Source organism: Alosa pseudoharengus, unplaced genomic scaffold (genome assembly GCF_046254945.1).
Source record: "Alosa pseudoharengus isolate Yale_2024_CS ecotype anadromous, Long Island Sound unplaced genomic scaffold, YU_APseudo_1.1 YU_APseudo_1.1_scf_17, whole genome shotgun sequence".
Lineage (NCBI taxonomy): Eukaryota > Metazoa > Chordata > Actinopteri > Clupeiformes > Clupeidae > Alosa > Alosa pseudoharengus.
In genome coordinates this window covers 718,697-736,196 of record NW_027468640.1, presented here as the reverse complement: position 1 = coordinate 736,196, position 17,500 = coordinate 718,697, and the positions used below count along the sequence as shown (strand labels likewise).

At 44.2% G+C, this 17,500-nt stretch overlaps 1 protein-coding gene across 3 annotated transcripts in view; it reads right to left on the bottom strand.

The window, feature by feature from the left end:
• Positions 1-17,500, bottom strand: part of ppargc1a (peroxisome proliferator-activated receptor gamma, coactivator 1 alpha) — a 121,379-nt gene that overhangs the window by 93,011 nt on the left and 10,868 nt on the right. For all 3 annotated transcript variants that reach the window (XM_076288436.1, XM_076288437.1, XM_076288438.1), the window contains exon 3: positions 1-67. This exon is cut by the window's left edge and continues 131 nt beyond it. In XM_076288436.1, the coding sequence (XP_076144551.1) occupies positions 1-67 (67 nt within the window). The remainder of the gene's footprint in view (positions 68-17,500) is intronic.

The window sequence follows — 17,500 nt, the reverse complement described above, 5'->3', positions numbered from 1 at the left end:
CCGGAATACTGTCCAGCGTCTCCGTCAGCACCGCCAGCAGGTTGGCTTCCTGCTCCTCATCTATCTTCTTATGGAGCCAAGGAGAGGAGGAGGAGGAGAGGAGGAGGGGGAGGAGGATAAGAGGAGGAGGAGAAGAGGAGGGGGAGGAGAGGAGAGGAGGAGGGGGCGGAGGAGAAGAGGAGGAGGAGAAGAGGAGGAGAGGAGGAGGGGGAGGAGAAGAGGAGAGGAGGAGGAGAAGGAGGAGAAGAGGATGAGAAGAGGAGGGGGAGGAGAGGAGGAAGGGGAGGAGGATAAGAGGAGGAGGAGGGGGAGGAGAAGAGGAGGGGGAGGAGAGGAGGGGGGGGGAGGATAAGAGGAGGAGAGGAGGAGGAGAAGAGGAGGAGGAGAGGAGGAGGAGAGGAGAAGAGCAGGAGAAGGAGGAGAAGAGGAGGAGAAGAGGAGGGGGAGGAGAGGAGAGGAGGAGGGGGAGGAGAAGAGGAGAGGGAGAGGAGGAGGAGAAGAGGAGAGGGAGGAGAAGATGAGAGGAGAAGAGGAGAGGAGGATGAGAGGAGAGAGGAGGAGGAGAGAGTAGGACAGGAGAGGAGAGGAGGAGAGGAGGAGGGGGAGGAGAAGAGGATGAGAGGGAGGAGAAGAGGAGAGGAGGATGAGAGGAGGACAGGAGAAGAGGAGAGGAGGAGAGGAGAAGAGGAGGTGGAGAAGAGGAGAGGAGGAGGAGAGAGTAGGACAGGAGAGGAGGAGGAGGAGGAGAGGTAGAGAGGAGAGAGGAGAGGAGAGAAAACAACACTTTAGTTTGGAAAACATTTTCTGTGCGTGCGTGTGTGTGTGTGTGTATGTATGTAGGTGTATGCGTGTGTGTGCGTGTGTGTGCGTGTGTGTTTGTGTGTGTGTGTGTGTGTGTGTGTTCCTGAAGTTGAGTTGCTTCCTTGTGACTCAGAGCTGCCTGTCACCAATTAGCATGCAGCTTACTGGCTCAAAACACACACACACACTGAGACACACACTGAGATCCTCAACACCCCCTGACACATGGAGCATACAGCTTACTGTCTAAAAACACACACACACACACACACACACACACACACACTCCTAAAGCTCAACTGGACACTCATAATAGCATTGCCTGGCAACACCAGTTTTCATACATGACATCACGTAAACACGACGACACTCCGTAAACATCACAAACGGGTGCTGCGCGGTGCCTATACATTATCATGACTTGGTGCCTATACATTATCATGACTTGGTCCTCCCCTTAAGAACTCCACCATCCCCTTCAGAACCTCCCCTTCAGAACCTCCACCGGGTGGACTGGTCCAGTCCCCAACATCCTGCTCTTCCTGGTCTTAGCTGCCCCCAACAAGAACTTCACCAGACAAAACTCCCTCCTCCTCCTCACCTGATACATTATTACAATAAAACAGCATGGGAACAATCGCAGAGAGGGAGGGGAGAGAGGGAGAGAGGGGAGGAGAGGAGAGAGGGAGAGAGGGGAGGAGAGGAGAGAGGGAGAGAGAGAGGGAGGGAGAGGAGGGTGAGGAGGAGGGAGAGAGGGAGTGAGTGAAAGAAGCTGGATCAATTTGCAGACAAGGGGCCCTATTTTAATGGTCTGAAACGGAAGTGTCTTCGCGCAAAACGCAAGTGACTTTGTGGGCGGATCTTGGGCGCTGATGCTATTTTACCGGCGGGATATTGACTGTTGCGCCCGACGCAAATCTAAAATGGGGTGGTCTGAAGTAGCTACATTAATCATGGGTGTGGTTTGGGCGTAACGTGCAATAAACCAATCAGAGCGTCATCTCACATTCCCTTTAACAACAGGCACGCTTGTTCCATAGCTGATTGCTATTATGGTGGCGTATTTGCCAGGCGCAGCCAGGAGCGTTCACAGCGCTATAATCACTGTTCAGTTGGGAACAGTTAGCTATTGATTTTTCATCTTGACAAAATGTAATACAGAATTGTCACAAAGACATACTTTCCGATGTTTTGGGATCATTCTCACTGAATCACGAGGTTATGAATGCATGGTGATATATTTGCAATGTACAATGTAATCTAACATTACCTCTCTATAGACAATGCATATCTTCCGTCAGTTAATCTCTTCTCTCCCGTGCTGCCGCTGGGGCATTTGGGTTAAATGGCATCGGCATGCAGTTCAACATCACGTCTCCTTAAGTCCTCTAACATTTCCTAATTTATGTCATCAACACATCAGTGATTCGTGAAAATGTGTACGCTAGATTTATGCCTATTTTTTCACATGGACACCACACTGATTTCCCTCGAGTGGTAATATTTTTCTTTGAAATTATGTATGGTTTACAGAAATGGGAACTACATTGTATAGATGAGAGGAGCTAAGTGTGCGTTGCGCAGCACAGGCGGCCAAGCAGGGCTTCGTTTAAGTTGACCTAACTTTCAACTCTGCACAGTAGGCCTATCCCATTAACTGCGTGACAGTAGACTATTTACAATATTTTCTGTAAAGTAGAGTTTGTAAACACATTATCATCAACTTAATTCACGCACAACATTTATTTGAGCAGGAGAGAGAATAACAGAACTACAGAAATTGTACAGAAATTGTAACCATACTTGCTGCTTTCTTGTACTATCTGTTGCTGGTTAACAGCACATGAAAAGCTGATTTAAGCTAATTCACTAACTCAAGACTTCAAGGCCATCATGGATATAAAACGTTTTTTGAAAATAACGAAAGGATGGAGGGAACATAGCAAAGCTTGGAGTTATTTCAGATGGGCTACAACAAGGTAGGCAAAATGATGGGGCTTAAAACCTTACACAACGGTAAATTGGAACAAAACTAAAAGTAACTTTAGCCTTTATAGGGCTGTAGCCTATAAAGTTGTCCAGATTAATAGGTCGTAATTAGGCGTTGTTGTAAAGATATTGCATGTAGATGTTGTACTTTATAGGCTACTAAATATTTAGGTCACCAATGCACGAACAAAACCGGGAAATGGACAAATATTATCAAGGCTTTGAATGTTTCCGTCTGTGCACGGGGGTGTCTGTAGATTGGTGTGCAACGCATTCATTCATGCAAGCCTGTGGTCATGCATGCGCCCTTAAAATAGCATCTGCATTTTCGCCACAGACTTTAGACCAGGGAGTTCCTGGTCTGTGGCGGAATTGTTTTCTGAAACTGCAAAATATCAACAGTGAACGTTTGCGCCGGAACACGCCCCGTCTTTTCGCTGAACCGCCCCCGTGGGCGCAATCGAATTCCCTAATTTACAGGCATGTACCTGTGGAGGGAAAATTCCCATATGCGCTGACTGCAAAATAGGAAAGACAAACGCGCGAGTATACAAAGTCAATTGCGCCTGGACGGAAGATAGAGCCCAAGGTGTTTGTGGCGACCCTTAAAGCAAATTAGCCATTAATGCGTGTGTGTGAGAGAGAAAGAGTTTGTGTGTGTGTTTTTGAACACGGAGACTTATTCTAAACGATTGTGTGAGTGTGTGCATGTGTGTGTGTGTGCGGAGGCTTATTCTAAATTAGTGTGTGTGTGTGTGTGTGTGTGTGTGTGTGTGGTGTGTGCATGTGCGCGGAGGCTAATTCTAAATGAGTGTATGTGTGTGTGTGTGTGTGTGGAGGCTAATTCTAAATGAGTGTGTGTGTGTGGAGGCTAATTCTAAATGAGTGTGTGTGTGTGTGCATGTGTGTGTGTGTGTGGAGGCTAATTCTAAATGGGTGTGTGTGCGTGTGTGTGTGTGGAGGCTAATTCTAAATGAGTGTGTGTGTGTGGAGGCTAATTCTAAATGAGTGTGTGTGTGTGTGTGTGGAGGCTAATTCTAAATGGGTGTGTGTGCGTGTGGAGGCTAATTCTAAATGAGTGTGTGTGCGTGTGTGTGGAGGCTAATTCTAAATGAGTGTGTGTGCGTGTGTGTGGAGGCTAATTCTAAATGTGTGTGTGTATGTGTGTGTGTGTGTGGAGGCTAATTCTAAATGAGTGTGTGTGTGTGTGTGTGTGGAGGCTAATTATAAATGAGTGTGTTTGTGTGTGTGTGTGTGTGGAGGCTAATTCTAAATGAGTGTGTGTGTGTGTGGAGGCTAATTCTAAATGTGTGTGTGTGTGTGTGTGTGGAGGCTAATTCTAAATGAGTGTGTGTGTGTGTGTGGAGGCTAATTCTAAATGAGTGTGTGTGTGTGTGTGGAGGCTAATTCTAAATGAGTGTGTGTGTGTGTGTGTGGAGGCTAAATCTAAATGTGTGTGTGTGTGTGGAGGCTAATTCTAAATGTGTGTGTGTGTGTGTGGAGGCTAATTCTAAATGTGTGTGTGTGTGGAGGCTAATTCTAAATGTGTGTGTGTGTGTGTGTGGAGGCTAATTCTAAATGTGTGTGTGTGTGTGTGTGGAGGCTAATTCTAAATGAGTGTGTGTGTGTGTGTGTGTGTGTGTGTGGAGGCTAATTCTAAATGAGTGTGTGTGTGTGGAGTGTGTGTGGAGGCTAATTCTAAATGAGTGTGTGTGTGTGTGTGTGTGTGTGTGTGTGTGTGTGTGTGTGTGTGTGTGGAGTGTGTGTGGAGGCTAATTCTAAATGAGTGTGTGTGTGTGTGTGGAGGCTAATTCTAAATGAGTGTGTGAGAGTGTGTTTGTGTGTGGAGTGTGTGTGTGGAGAGTGTGTGTGTGTGTGTAGGCTAATTCTAAATGAGTGTGTGTATGAGAGTGTGTGTGTGTGTGTGGAGTGTGTGTGTGTGTGTGTGAGAGAGTGTGTGTGTGGAGTGTGTGTGTGTGTGTGAGAGTGTGTGTGTGTGTGAGAGTGTGTGTGGAGTGTGTGTGTGTGAGAGTGTGTGGTAGAAAAAATATTTAATTTCCATCCCTGGTGTGTGTGTGTGGAGGCTAATTCTAAATGAGTGTGTGTGTGTGGAGGCTAATTCTAAATGAGTGTGTGTGTGTGTGTGGAGGCTAATTCTAAATGAGTGTGTGTGTGTGGAGGCTAATTCTAAATGAGTGTGTGTGTGTGTGTGTGTGGAGGCTAATTCTAAATGAGTGTGTGTGTGTGTGGAGGCTAATTTTAAATGAGTGTGTGTGTGTGTGTGTGTTTGTGTAGAGGCTATTTCTAAATGAGTGTGTGTTTGTTGTGTGTGGAGGCTAATTCTAAATGAGTGTGTGTGTGTGGAGGCTAATTCTAAATGAGTGTTTGTGTGTGTGTGTGTGTGGAGGCTAATTCTAAATGTGTGTGTGTATGTGTGTGTGTGTGGAGGCTAATTCTAAATGAGTGTGTGTGTGTGTGTGTGGAGGCTAATTATAAATGAGTGTGTGTGTGTGGAGGCTAATTCTAAATGAGTGTGTGTGTGTGTGTGGAGGCTAATTCTAAATGAGTGTGTGTGTGTGTGTGTGGAGGCTAATTCTAAATGAGTGTGTGTGTGTGTGTAGGCTAATTCTAAATGAGTGTGTGTGTGTGTGGAGGCTAATTCTAAATGAGTGTGTGTGTGTGTGTGTGGAGGCTAACTCTAAATGAGTGTGTGTGTGTGCAGGCTAATTCTAAATGAGTGTGTGTGTGTGGAGGCTAATTCTAAATGAGTGTGTGTGTGTGTGGAGGCTAATTCTAAATGTGTGTGTGTGTGTGTGTGTGGAGGCTAATTCTAAATGTCTGTGTGTGTGGAGGCTAATTCTAAATGAGTGTGTGTGTGTGTGGAGGCTAATTCTAAATGAGTGTGTGTGTGTGTGTGTGGAGGCTAATTCTAAATGTGTGTGTGTGTGTGTGGAGGCTAATTCTAAATGAGTGTGTGTGTGTGTGTGTAGGCTAATTCTAAATGAGTGTGTGTGCGTGTGTGTAGGCTAATTCTAAATGTGTGTGTGTGTGTGTGTGTGGAGGTTAATTCTAAATGAGTGTGTGTGTGTGTGTGTGGAGGCTAATTCTAAATGAGTGTGTGTGTGTGTGTGTAGGCTAATTCTAAATGAGTGTGTGTGTGTGGAGGCTAATTCTAAATGAGTGTGTGTGTGTGGAGGCTAATTCTAAATGTGTGTGTGTATGTGTGTGTGTGTGGAGGCTAATTCTAAATGAGTGTGTGTGTGTGTGTGTGGAGGCTAATTATAAATGAGTGTGTGTGTGTGTGTAGGCTAATTCTAAATGAGTGTGTGTGTGTGGAGGCTAATTCTAAATGAGTGTGTGTGTGTGGAGGCTAATTCTAAATGTGTGTGTGTATGTGTGTGTGTGTGGAGGCTAATTCTAAATGAGTGTGTGTGTGTGTGTGTGGAGGCTAATTATAAATGAGTATGAGTGTGTGTGTGTGTGTGGAGGCTAATTCTAAATGAGTGTGTGTGTGTGTGTGTGGAGGCTAATTCTAAATGAGTGTGTGTGTGTGTGTGTGGAGGCTAATTCTAAATCAGTGTGTGTGTGTGTGGAGGCTAATTCTAAATGAGTGTGTGTGTGTGTGGAGGCTAATTCTAAATGAGTGTGTGTGTGTGTGTGTAGGCTAATTCTAAATGAGTGTGTGTGTGTGTGGAGGCTAATTCAAAATGAGTGTGTGTGTGTGGGGGGGGGGCTAATTCTAAATGAGTGTGTGTGTGTGGAGGCTAATCCTAAATGAGTGTGTGTGTGTGTGTGTGCAGGCTAATTCTAAATGAGTGTGTGTGTGTGTGTGTGGAGGCTAATTCTAAATGAGTGTGTGTGTGTGGAGGCTAATTCTAAATGTGTGTGTGTGTGTGGAGGCTAATTCTAAATGAGTGTGTGTGTGTGGAGGCTAATTCTAAATGAGTGTGTGTGTGTGTGTGTGTGTGGAGTGTGTGTGGAGGCTAATTCTAAATGAGTGTGTGTGTGTGTGTGTGGAGTGTGTGTGGAGGCTAATTCTAAATGAGTGTGTGTGTGTGTGTGTGTGTGTGTGGAGTGTGTGTGGAGGCTAATTCTAAATGAGTGTGTGTGTAGGCTAATTCTAAATGTGTGTGTGTGTGTGGAGTGTGTGTGTGTGTGTAGGCTAATTCTAAATGAGTGTGTGTGTGTGTGGAGTGTGTGTGTGTGTGTGTGGAGTGTGTGTGTGTGGAGTGTGTGTGTGTGTGGAGTGTGTGTGTGAGTGTGTGTGTGTGGAGTGTGTGTGTGGAGTATGTGTGGAGTGTGTGGAGTATGTGTGGAGTATGTGTGGAGTGTGTGTGTGTGTGGAGTGTGTGTGTGGAGTATGTGTGGAGTGTGTGTGTGGAGTGTGTGTGTGTGTGTGTGTGTGGAGTATGTGTGGAGTGTGTGTGTGTGGAGTATGTGTGGAGTGTGTGTGTGTGGAGTGTGTGTGTGTGTGTGTGGAGTGTGTGTGTGGAGTGTGTGTGTGGAGTGTGTGTGTGTGTGGAGTGTGTGTGTGGAGTGTGTGTGGAGTGTGTGTGTGTGGAGTGTGTGTGGAGTGTGTGTGTGGAGTGTGGAGTGTGTGTGGTGTGTGTGGAGTGTGTGTGTGTGTGTGTGGTGTGTGTGGAGGTGATATTTTTAAAGCTGTGCCCGCTGCCACAGAAGAGTGAACGCATCATCACTCCACAATAAAGCTGCCCGCGGACCAGCTCTACTCTTTGAAGCAGTCTCTCTCTCTCTCTCTGTGTGTGTGTCTGTGTGTGTGTGTGAGTGTGTGTGTGGAGTGTGTGGAGTGTGTGTGTGTGGAGTGTGTGTGGAGAGTGTGTGTGGAGTGTGTTTGGAGGTGATATTTTTAAAGCTGTGCCCGCTGCCACAGAAGAGTGAACACATCATCACTCAATAAAGCTGCCCGCGGACCAGCTCTACTCTTTGAAGCAGTCTCTCTCTGTGTGTGTGTGTGTGAGAGTGTGTGTGTGTGTGTGTATGTGTGTGTGTGAGAGAGTGTGTAAGCGCTTTCAGATATAACCTCCGGAGTACATGCGGAGGTTTGTCAAACGGAGGTCCAACCCTTCGGATGATTCAGATATGATGCTAACCTGCGGACCTAATACTGACCTTATACGGACGTATGTGTGAACGACATACACGCACATTACAGAATCTCCGTGTGGTTGTCGAGTGAGGGGTGGGGGCTTAGAGTTCACAAGATGCGAGATATATGACGCAGAATATATGCGGCCGCTGCCTGTCACTGCTGCTTTTTGTTTACAAAGTGTAGCCTATGTATTATAGGCTAAAGAAGAGAAATCTATTGTGCGTAGGCTAATACTTGAAGTAGGATAGTCACGTAAGTGCGCACATACAGAATTTGTATGTGTGCTTCGAGTTAACACATTTATCTGTTTTCAACGTAATGCAGGCGCGGGAACATATTTTTGACCATGGGTGCTGAATAACAAAATAATGGATGTCCCACGATTTCTCCCCTAGCATGATATGATTTGAATTTAGACAGCTACGCCATTTCAACGCGGTGTATGAGTAGGCCTAAGAGCGAGAAGTTTTATAATGCCCTTGCCACTCCGACTCATCAATAAAAACTGCGTGCACACACACCAGACCAGCACTTGACTTTACATCATTAAACTATTTCAGTATATTGCTTTTCTGATTGTCAAAACCACACCTAACTTATGGCGTCTCCACTCCACAGCAAAAGTGTCCTAACCACGTTACAGCTGTTTCTATCTGAGCGACTCCAATAGTGAGAGGATTTCAGTGTCATATTTCGGTGGCACTAGCTGTCGTGGAACTCGAGATGACATGTCTACTGATAGGCAACAGGTCTCACCAACACGAAATTCTAATTGCAAAATATGCATCCTACCTCATCTGTTGTACTGTAGTTATTCGAAATTGGGCTTTTCACAATCCAACGATATATCCAAAGTGCGAACTAGTTGGTGATGGTTTATGAAAACTGCCAGTATGCATGCTACACGGAGTTCTGACAGGGCTGTGCATGGCCTAATAAACAGGCAAGATATAACCCACGATCGCCATGGTTTCGTTGTCAATTCGTGTTTGTGGTAATAATGACAGCAACAATAAAACCATCTGTATCTTACGATCTTCATCATTCTTGACAGATCACCAGCCTCCTCTGGATGGTCATATGCATAATTAGCCTATAGCCTACCTTTAGTTTTCATTTAATTTTAAACACGAATCTACTGTCTTTACTGCCGGGAGAGAAAAAATATATTGTATTCTTTTCTGTAGCCTAATTCTGCCTAAGGCTATCAATGAACAGAAAACCGTGTTGGCTAACAATTTATTAAATACTCCTGTTATTGTCGTCAACGACGTCGCTAGGCTACTGCCTTTTCAGCGCCTTCTGCTTATGATGATTCAGTCTTTTGAATTCGTTTGGCCTTGCCATGCAGTTGTAGGCTACAACGTGCCATTCCCTTCATGTGTTTTATCAAAATGTTGTATGCCCTCATGGACAGTAGCTCCGTGATGTCTGCATCTTTCCATGTCGGAGATTTTCTGGACAGCACTATGCCACTCCATCATAACACTGGCATTTAAGTCAGATTTAACCACATGGACGCATGAAAGAAACGTCACCAACACGCCCTCTCACTAGGTGTGAATTTAACCGCATGTTCTACGCCTCGTTCAGACACAGCACATTTACATAATGTCCGGAGGAAATACTAGGTCGGGGGTAGTATAAACACCGGGTGAATTCGGACTTCCATATGACCGGTTATGTCGTTCAGATATACGGCCCCACCGTTTAACATCGGCAGAACCTCCGGTCTTACACGTATGTCTGAAAGCGCTTTGTGTGTGTGTGTGTGTGTGTGTCTGTGTGAGAGTGTGTGTGTGTGTCTGTGTGTGTGTGTGAGAGTGTGTGTGTGTGTCTGTGTGTGTGTGTGTCTGTGTGAGTGTGTGTGTGTGTATGTGTTTGTGTGTGTGTGTATGTGTGTGTGTCTGTGTGTGTGTGTATGTGTGTGTGTGTCTGTGTGCGTCTGTGAGTGTGTGTGTGTGTGTGTGTGACAGAGGGAGAGAGGGAGCGGCTGTCTGCCTTGTTGATGACAGAAGGGAGGAGAAAGAAAAGAGAGAGGATGGACGAAAGGGGAGAAGAAGAGAGGGAGAGAGAAAGATGAAGAGAGGAGAAGAGAGAGAGGAGAAGAGATGAGAAGAGAGGAGAAGAGAGAGAGAGAAGAGAGGAAAAGAGAGGGAGAAGAGAGAGAGAGGAGAAGAGAGGAGAGAGAGAGGAGAAGAGAGGAGAGGAGAGAAGAGAGAGACAGAGGAGAGAGAGGAGAAGAGAGAGAGGAGAGAGAGAGATGAGAAGAGAGGAGAGAGAGAGAGGAGAATAGAGAGAGAGAAGAGAGGACAGAAGGAGAGCAGAGGAAAGAAAGAGAGGAGAGGAGGAAAAGAGGAGAGAAGAGTGAGCCAAGGGATCTGAACACACAGATGAAGAAACAACAGCCTAGGGAGGTGTGTGTGTGTGTTTGTGTGTGTAATGAGTGTGTGTGTGTAATGAGTGTGTGTGTGTGTATGTATGTGTGTAATGAGTGTGTGTTTGTGTGTGTGTGTGTGTAATGAGTGAGTGTGTGTGTAATGTGTGTGTGTGTGTGTGTAATGTGTGTGTATGTGAGTGTGTGTATGTGTGTGTGTAATGAGTGAGTGTGTGTGTAATGTGTGTGTGTGTGTGTGTGTAATGTGTGTGTATGTGAGTGTGTGTGTGTGTATGTGTGTGTGTGTAATGAGTGAGTGTGTGTGTAATGTGTGTGTGTGTGTGTAATGTGTGTGTGTGTGTGTGTGCCAGTACCCTGGGGAGACTGGTGGCCAGTAAGAACAAATCCCTTTCTGCACAAACAGGATTAACGTCGGCCAATCTCCTCACAGCACCGCTTATCCACTAACCAATCCCCTCACAGCAGTGTCCAACCACCAGCCAATCACAAGGGACTACATGCCAACCAGTAACCAATCCCCTCACAGCAGTGTTCAAACCCCACGGGACTACGTTACGCTACGCTGTGTGTGTGTGTGTGTGTGTGTGTCGATCCAGAGTCCCCTGAACCACATGGTAACTACCTCATCAATCGATCACTATGGCATTCAGCAAGCACACACACACACGTCCACACACACACACATACACACACACACACACAGCATTCAGGCAAGCACACACTCTCAGACTAATTGTGGGATACAAATATATTAACTCGTCTCAATTCTAGAGGGTGCCATTCAAACACACACACACACAAATACACACACACACACACACACACACAAACATACACACACACAGCTCAATTCTTAAGGGGGTCATTCATGTCCATTTTACTCCACAAGCTTCAATTAGCCATTAAACACAACGTCCCCCCAACACACACACACACACACAGACAAGAGAGCAGTCGTTGATTATCAGGTGAAGCTGTAATCTTATCAGCGGCCTGTCTTGAAATCGTCCTTTTGCCTTAACTCTTTTGTTGAACACACACACACACACACACACATACAAACACAGTGCTGTCCAGACATATGGACTCGAGTGACATGACTTGGACTCGAGTCAGATTCGAGTCATGATTTTAATGACTTCAGACTCGACTTGATAAAATTCGGTATGACTTGCGACTCGACTTGGACTTTTCACTCGAGACTTGACTCGGACTTTGCCTCGTTGACTTGTAATGACTTGACATGTCTCGAGTCAAAAAATAAATTTCCTGATCGTGGACCAGTCACCCCAGAGATGCTTTCACTTCCGCGACGGAAAAAACAAAACACATAATGGACACAAACAGGCAGAGCACAGTGACCAGTGCTGCTGTTACCACCACACGCATCACGCACTGTGTGTAGGTCAGTGCTGTTACCACCACACGCATCACGCACTGTGTGTAGGTCAGTGCTGTTACCACCACACGCATCACGCACTGTGTGTAGGTCAGTGCTGTTACCACCACACGCATCACGCACTGTGTGTAGGTCAGTGCTGTTACCACCACACGCATCACGCACTGTGTGTAGGTCACCAAGAGACAGAGGACAGTGGTCAGTGCTGTTACCACCATACGCATCACGCACTGTATGTGTGTAGGGCACCAAGAGACAGAGGACAGTGGTCAGTGCTGTTACCACCACACGCATCACGCACTGTGTGTAGGTCAGTGCTGTTACCACCACACGCATCACGCACTGTGTGTAGGTCAGTGGTGTTACCACCACACGCATCACGCACTGTGTGTAGGTCAGTGCTGTTACCACCACACGCATCACGCACTGTGTGTAGGTCACCAAGAGACAGAGGACAGTGGTCAGTGCTGTTACCACCATACGCATCACGCACTGTATGTGTGTAGGGCACCAAGAGACAGAGAGCACAGTGACCAGTGCTGTTACCACCACACGCATCACACACTGTATGTGTGTAGGGCACCAAGAGACAAAGGAAGGACCAACATTAAATAAATAATAGCTTTACTGCAAACTGATTTGCAGTGTTGTTAGAGAACGTTTACAATGTCAAAATGCACCAACAGCATGTTACATAAAGATGATGCTTTTCAGGTCCTCTCCATTAAGATCCAACCTGAACGCATCCTGTGCTCCACCTCATTGAGAACGCATCTCAGCGCACGAGAGGGAGAGGAAACCAGTTGCAGGTTCCAGCTGGCTTGTCATTGTTGATGATGATTGATATCTCCTTTTAAATATAAGAAACGTATAAAGGGAAATCATGAAGGCAACAAAGACGAGTTAGAGGAAATTGTGGATTTATCCGGTTCTCACTAGGCTATTGTTATAAACTGTGAGAGCCAGGGCACTTTGACATGTAGGCTGCACTCACTGTGATTTGGAAAATGGACAAGAATATGAAGAGTTGTCTTTGCCTTTGTGTAATGGAACTGGTGAGTCTTGGAGTCTTCAATAATTCGTTTACATGAAGCACATGATATTATGCCGATTGAAATGCATTCCACGTAGCTAGGTGGCTACTGGCTACCAGGCTCATAATTCACTTTTAATTGCAAACAGAAAATGTCTAGCAAGCATCATGTCATTACATGCTTTTATTTCCAAAGGAATGAAAGCTGTTTGTGCCAACTTAATACCATGCTTATCATTGTTAATATTGTGCTATACATGTGGCACACAATGTTAGAGTTTGTGGACTAGCCATAGCTATATTTGAATGGAGCTGGTAAAAAAAAATCATTAGGAGAACGTGTGAACAGTGGCACACAATGGGCTTAAAGTGACAGTGCACCTTTTACAAACAAGTTAAGCAGCATCACATGTGTAGTATTTAAGAAATGAATACTTTACAACAAAATGACTGTGTCAGTATTATCATTTAAATAATATAGACGTGTTTTACTTTTACCTTTGTGGTTACTCAGTTTTTGTGTGATGTATGCTGTATTTAATATGCCATATAAGTCTTTAGGGAGAAAATGTACTTTTTAATCGCAATTAATCTAGGTTAATTCATGTCAAAATATGAGATTAATTAGTTTTTTTAATCGTTTGACAGCCCTAGCAAAAACGTAAAATATTTAACCGCAGCAGTTTACTAATTTAGCAGGCAAATCTGTGGCCTAGCACAGTGAAATGCCATCAGTCAAATTATTACTCATCCTTACAGTTGACGCTGCAATTTGGAAAAACAATATATATTTGCTGCTGTGCTGAGTGTCTTATAGCTGTCCGTTTCGTACAGATTACTCAGGTATGCTCATGCGTATATTTCACAGGTATGCACATACATATAACGTAAAAGCTTTCAAGACAGAACCATTGAACATATTTTAATCTGTATTTTTTTTTTTAAATACTGTAGATTAGATTGATGTGTAAACTTGGGACTTACTTGTGACTTGCCAAACAGTGACTTGGTCCCACCTCTGGTAGAGTGTAGAGCACCATTGGCCATGTAGAGTGTTGAGTGTAGAATGTAGAATGTAGAGTGTTGAGTGTGGAGTGTAGAGTGTAGCACACCATTGGCCATGTAGAGTGTTGAGTGTAGAATGTAGAATGTAGAGTGTTGAGTGCAGAGTGTGGAGTGTAGAGTGTAGCACACCATTGGTCATGTAGAGTGTTGAGTGTAGAATGCAGAGTGTTGAGTGCAGAGTGTGGAGTGTAGAGTGTAGCACACCATTGTGACTTGCCAAACAGTGACTTGGTCCCACCTCTGCTGCTATCCTTCCTTTAACTCTTTTATTGAGTTGTCAGAGCATTGTATTCCCTCTGCTGATAACACACACACACTCACACACACACACACACTCTCCCCCAGTTCCTGATCTGGACTCAGAGAGGATGCGTTATATTATATGTGTGGAGTTCAACAGTGTGTGTTTGAATAAGAGAGGGAGGAATGAGAGGTGTGTGTGTGTGTGTGTATGTGTATGTGTGTGTGTGTGTGTCTATGTGTGTGTGTGTATGTGTGTGTGTGTGTGTGTGTTTTTTGAGTCTATGTGTATGTGTGTGTGTCTATGTGTATGTGTATGTGTGTGGGTGTATGTGTGTGTGTGTGTGTGTGTTTTTTGAGTCTATGTGTATGTGTGTGTGTGTGTGTGTGTGTGTGTGTCTATGTGTGTGGGTGTGGGTGTGTCTCTCTCTCTTCCTCTCTCTCCCTTTCTCTCTCTCTCTCCTTCTCTTGTTCCCTCTCTCTCTTGTTAGGGACATTCAGCTCTGAGAGCTGCTGACAGCAGGCTGAAAGTGATGATGTTCATTTTCCAAAGGGAAAACTTTTCTCCATCATGACTTTCAATGGAGGTGAGAAAAAGCATTTGTAGTGTGTGTGTGTGTGTGTCTGTGTGTGTGTGTGTATGTGTGTGGGTGTGTGTGTGCGTGCGCGTGTGTGTGTATGTGTGTGTGTGTGTGCGCATGTGTGTATGAGAAAAAAGCACTAGGAGACAGACACACACACACACACACACATACTGTTCCAACTGCACCGCTAACTCATTAATGTAGATGTTGGTCAGTTGGACTCAGACTGCAGCCCTGTCTCACTCCTCGTTTCTGTGTAAAGAACAACACACAAACACACACACACACAATACTGCAAAACTGTAGCCAATCATGCTAATAACGTACTTGTATGCTAATCTGTAGCCAGCAGACATGGGGGACTCGAGTCACACGACACACATTTTTTTAGGACTTGAGACTTGCTTGATCAACATGTATAAAAAAGTGACGGGACAGACCAACAGCAAGAGCCAGATTAAATGAGACAGATTGAGGTAGGCTAACTTGCAAATATGGAAGGCTCTACGTTTATACCAAAACATAATAATGTTTGGCATTTGGCAGATGATGTATCTGACAACTCAAAGGAGAAATGAACAGCAGTCTGCAAGTGTGCAAAATAGCAACATAACCACCACCATGTTAATTTTCATCCGTCAAAAGTTAGTCGTGTTAGAAACCGTCAAATTTGAGGCATGTTAAGAGTTGGCTTTGAATCTATTATGCTTTTTAGTTAACGCCATATTAGGTTAAAATGTGTAAAATGGCAAAGTGAAACATTTTCTTGTCTAAGTTTAATCTTGATATATAGCGAAAATGTTGCCAATGTAACCTAAAGTAAGCGCATCTCTTTCTCCCTCCCTCTTAAACACGTCCCTGTTCCATACGTTACAGCCTAGTAGTAGGCTAACAACAGTAAGTAGGCCTAGCTAACTGCCAGCAATCAGCATAGGAAAGTAGCTTACTTCACATGTTAGGCTTATGTATAATATGATATAGCATTGACGGCCTAAACCCTCCTAAAACCCATTGCGCTGTCGCGCTTGTATAAGCTTGGCAGTGACGTCGGCGTCAGCGTTTGATTGATTGATTAGTTCACTTTTTCAACATTATTGGGTCCCTGGAGATGTGACAGGTCAGGACAGGTGTAACTTGAACTGTTTGAATATATTTTCATGATTTGATGTAGCTTACCTAATATTTGAGGCATATTGAAACAATAATAGGCTATTTTATAATAGGTCTACTTGAAATACATTTATTTTTATTCGTAAACATTTCATCTTATTCTATAAACAGTTCAGATGTAGGCTATGTGGCTTGAATGAATGCAATGTCTATTTGTTTGTTACAAATAAAACTCCAGCAGTTCATAACTAGCATATTGTAGCTTATTTTAAAATGAAAACATGGGTAAATCATCATGAATTTGTATGATTTGGCTATGACTTGACTTGCTTAACCCAAGATATGACTTGACTTGACTTGCTTGACTGTCACAAAAAAATGACTTGGACTTGCTTGAGACTTGAAGGTTAAGACTTGAGACTTGCTTGTGACTTGCACATGTGTGACTTACTCCCACCTCTGGTAGCCAGTCATGCTAATAACGCACATGTATGCTGTATACTGCAACACTAGTCATGCTAATAACGCACCTGTATGCTAATCTGTACTGCAACACTGTAGCCAGTCATGCTAATAACACCTGTATGCTAATCTGTAGCTAGTCATGCTAAAAACACACGTATGCTGTATACTGCAACACTGTAGCTAGTCATGCTAATAACACCTGTATGCTGTATACTGCAACCAGTGTTGGGGAGTAACGGAATACATGTACCGGCGTTACGTATTCAGAATACAAATTATGAGTAACTGTATTCCGATACAGTTACAAGTTAAATAGTTGGTATTTAGAATACAGTTACATTGTTGAAACCAATGGATTACATGACGATACTTCTCTGTTTCATAAGTTTATTCACTCTCTAAATAAATAAAGGCAACTCAGAAGCTCCTAAAAGCAATCTATGATTTCCATGTTTAAATCCAAGCCCCGCCGTCTTGCACTAGCCTCAAAACGCAGCCAGCGCGCATTATGGACGCGTCATCGGAGACCCTGAAATGACTGCACAGCAAATTAGGAGTAAAGTAAGTGGAGGTAACTCCTGTTCCTCACTGATCGCGGTTCCTGATGTCTGTTCAAAGGATATTTTCCCAAGTATTAATAGCTCAGGCTACTTCGGCCAATCGGTTACACAGTTTGCTAATCAATAAACAGAGCCTATAGTTCACGTGTTGATTTAGACCTAGGCCTACAATTAAACCAATCTCTAAAATAGGCACTGCATTCTAAGTTTTTTATTCTAACTTAAAATAGCTTTATGGATTATTTTTTTTTCTAATTAGATCTAGCCTACGTTTTAAAATGAATTATATGGTGGAGCCTCTGAAGAATTATTCTTGCGAGTAGGCTAGCATATTTTAACATGCGGTTTTTGATTGTCATTACGCAATCACGTTCATTTTGAGAGCCCTGATATACAGTAGCCTAGATAGTGTTTACATTTACAGGTCATTTGCGTTCCACCTGTCATATGCGCCCCTCACTTGTACTGGGTTGATGCCACCGAAAAATCTCACAGGCACTAATATATTTTCTGGCTACGCCCTTAAAGTAGCCTATTTATTTAGTTTGTTTTAATTAGCCTAGTCGCCTGCTGTACAGTAGTTTTAGTGGTCACCTTGCTATTTTAAAGTTGTATCAGGTAGCTTAGTTGACTTTACATTCTCCTATGTGGGCCTAACACTTCAGCCATTTGGAACAGAAGAACACACCAGAATAGGCCTGTTTAGTAGGCCTAAGCAGGATTTGATGGCCGCATTCCTACACTTA